The 3300-nt window shown below is 60.1% G+C and overlaps 1 protein-coding gene across 1 annotated transcript; it reads right to left on the bottom strand.

Moving 5' to 3' along the window:
* Positions 1 to 1365: 1365 nt before the first annotated feature.
* LOC119457052 (mucin-2-like) lies at positions 1366 to 2082 on the bottom strand. The gene has a single exon (XM_037718878.1). It carries the CDS (start codon positions 2080 to 2082, stop codon positions 1366 to 1368), a length of 717 nt encoding a protein of 238 aa, XP_037574806.1.
* Positions 2083 to 3300: the final 1218 nt, after the last annotated feature.

The following is a 3300-nucleotide window of genomic DNA, read 5'->3' as shown; positions in this document are numbered from 1 at the left end:
TATACTTCGAGCGCCAAATCCTCAAGGACCAGTTCAAAACCCCGCGCAGCGTCTTCAACCAGAGGCGCAGCGGCTGAACCACAGCGTATCAAAAGTCAGCAGTCCCCTCCACTGTCGAGGAAAGCGGGGTAAACAAAGCTTGTCGTGTGTTTCTTCGGTGTTCCTCCGAACGAATTGCACTGACGAGTACCACGTTGTGCTCGAACTACAACCGGTCACACGCACTGCAGCTGGCGCCGAAGTTCCGGTTGAGAAACTCGCGTTGAAACCTGGCCGTTGCACCGGGGAAGTTGGCGCTCCCGTTGCCGAAGCGTGCACCACCATTGTGGGGTTCCTGGAGGGCTAGACGACGCTGACGTCTGGCCTCAACATCGTGCTCCCTCAACTCTGGGTCCTTGGCTCTTCGCTGACGTTTCGCCTGGGCTTCGGAAGCCCTTGTAGGAGGACGTGACGGCGGCTGTACGAGCCGTGCCGTCGTTCCCTACTCAGAAGGGCGAAGGCGGCGAGTATGGCTAGCTTTCAGAACTGAACGACACTGCGCGTGCTGAGCTTGCGCCCCGAGCACGCACTGCGCTTCTTTATTTTAGGGTCGAGGCACCTTAGCGCCGAGCCTTGTCTCTCGTAGTCCGTAGCTCTGGTTGGCATGGAGACCGCTATGTATATATATATATATATATATATATATATATATATATATATATATATATGTACGCCAAGCTCCGGCTTCCGGAAGCCGGAACCGGAAGCCGGCTTCCGCTTCCGGTTCCACTTCCGGTTCCGGAAGCCAGCTTCCGGCTTCGGGAGAACGCTTCCGGTGTTTTGCCCGAATGACCCCCTGGTGCTTCGCCCACTCATCATCATTCATTTCGTGGATATGCGATGTCTTTTCTCTTTCTTTACAGCCGGCACCAAGGCGCCGGCTAAGAGCGCTGACCAAAGCGGCCCGCGTTGTGGCGTCGGCGGGCGTTACAGGGCCCCCCGCCCAGACGGAACGGCGATAGAGCGAATGATATGAGCGAGGCTCAAAAGAGTCCGGGGTCAGTCAAAGAAGTGAGTCCGTTGTAGGCGAAGGGCACTAGCAAGTCCCTCCGGTAGACGAGGCTACGGGTGGCGGTGCGGACGCACGGGACACAGCACGCCGGCACGGAGAGGGTGGAGGCAGACGCCTCTGCAGCAGTTCATGCAGGCCAGGTGAAACGAACGGGGACCGGGCGTTGTCATTGGTCGGCACAAGCCGCAAGCTCGGTCGCCATGCACTCGAAGATGCGTGAGCTGTGGTGGGTGCAGCTTGTGCACGCGCTTGTCCAGTATTGCCCAACCCGCGGTAGACGTCGCAAGGTGCAAACCTCTGCGCGCGACACCGCCTTAGTCAAGTGAACAGAGTTCGGCACGCGCCTGCCGGAGTCTGGGTGTTGCCACGGTCCACGGCGTTGGAGTCGAGTGGCGCTCGAGACGGCGAGGAAGGCGTCGTCGGGCAACGCTCAATGACGGCACCGGCGCAGGTTGGCGAAGATCTGGGAGAGCCGGGGAAGCAGCTGCCGGGTCATGTTGCTTGGCGAGCTCCAACGTGGGGACGACGCGAAGGACAGAATCAGGTGGTGGGTGTGACACACCATCAAGACTCGCATCACGAAATGGTGGTGTCAGTCCATCTGCCGTATCCGTGTGGTGCGACGATTGTTCCCAGCCTCCAACGTCCGACTTGTCAGAGTAGTCGCTAGAAGGGCCCAACGACAAGTTGGCAGAAGGAGAGGACGGGGAGCGCAGGGCAAGGAAGAAGGTCGCTGCTGATGCTGCGTCGCTCTCGCTGGCTGGTAGGTGCCACGGTGTAGCGACAGTTGACACGGTCGGAGGCAGCGGAGTCGGCACGGGACAGGGCTCGTGCGCTGACTCGGAGGCTCGCTCAGCCAGCAGCGTGGACAAATCCGGTGATGGGTTGGTAGGAGACCGAACGGCAGGAGCGACGTCGTTGGTGCCAGACCCGATGGCGTGCGGCCCAGGAGCCGGTGTAGGGTCGGCGATGGCACCACTGTCGCGTGTCATCGTTGGAGGCGAGCAAGGCGATGACGTGGCCGGTATCATGGTTGTGTCGATACCCTTGGTGACACCATTATGCGCGTACTCGCACGGAAGAAACCCCTGGAGAGAGCCGGAGGCCGGGGACTGTGTGGTAGCGCATCGGGTGGTCGACTAGACTGTGTCGGGGCAAGTCGAGGGAGGAAGGCTCGCCTGATGATGGCTTACGGGCGCTGAAAGAGACGCGTCTGGTGCTGGCCGGGAGGGCGTCGGCACAGATTCGCGTACCGTGCGGCGAACCTCTGGAAGAGGGCGGTAGGCAACGCCGTAGAAATTGAGGACGGACTGCCGCAGTTCGTCGTACGGGCGCGGGCCAGGCGATGGAACGCAGAGGTGGAGCTGGAGAGCAAGCGGCAGGACGTCGAGGAGTACCGCGTGCTTGAACTCCTGGATCCATATGTGGTTCAGCTCCAGAGCCGCCTCGAACTGGTCGAACCATGCGCCGACGGGACGAGAACGGCGGCAGTGGTGGGTCGAACTGCGGCTCCGGCCAGTGAGCCATGGCAGCGTGTCGCGCGGGAAAAGGCGCGCTCCCCCGGATCACCACTGTAGGAGGACGTGACGGCGGCTGTACGAGCCGTCGTTCCCTACTCGGAAGAGCGAAGGCGGCGAACCGAGCGGCGGCTACGACGACCAGCGTGGCAAGCTCTCAGAACAGAACGACACTGCGCGTGTCGAGCTTGTGCCCCGAGAACGCGCTGCGCTTCTTTATTTTTCTCTTTCTTTACAGCCGGCACCAATGCGCTGGCTGAAAGCGCCGACCAAAGCGTCCCACGTTGTGGCGTCGGCGGGCGCTACACCCTCACGCTTGAATCGGCACGTCGATGACGAGCCCTTTCCCGAGTGTGGTCATTCTGGATGGATTTCCATGCTATTTCTTTAAAATAAATATGTCTGTTACGTAAGACAGTGAATGGCTCATACCACCTTAAGCAATGGCCCATACCTCCGTAAACGCGGCCTCCCTATTACGCCGACAGAAGAGAAGTGAAAGTCTACGCTGGAATAATTAGCGGCAACGCCAGCTGTGCAAGCAGACGACGGCGACGAACGTGGGCGCAGTGGCACGAGCGCGTGCCGAGCACGAGCGTGTGCCGAGCAGCTGGCTTTTTTAGCGTTACATAGCCGGCGCAGGCTAGCGTGTACAAGCTTCGCTTGAAAAGCTAGATGTCAAGAGGGAAGAATGCGAGAACGACGTGGCACCGCGGTGCACGCATTACAGCA

Source organism: Dermacentor silvarum, chromosome 6, assembly GCF_013339745.2.
Source record: "Dermacentor silvarum isolate Dsil-2018 chromosome 6, BIME_Dsil_1.4, whole genome shotgun sequence".
NCBI classification, from domain to species: domain Eukaryota; kingdom Metazoa; phylum Arthropoda; class Arachnida; order Ixodida; family Ixodidae; genus Dermacentor; species Dermacentor silvarum.
Note: the sequence above shows the minus strand (reverse complement) of the source record. Positions and strands in the feature narration are given on the sequence as shown.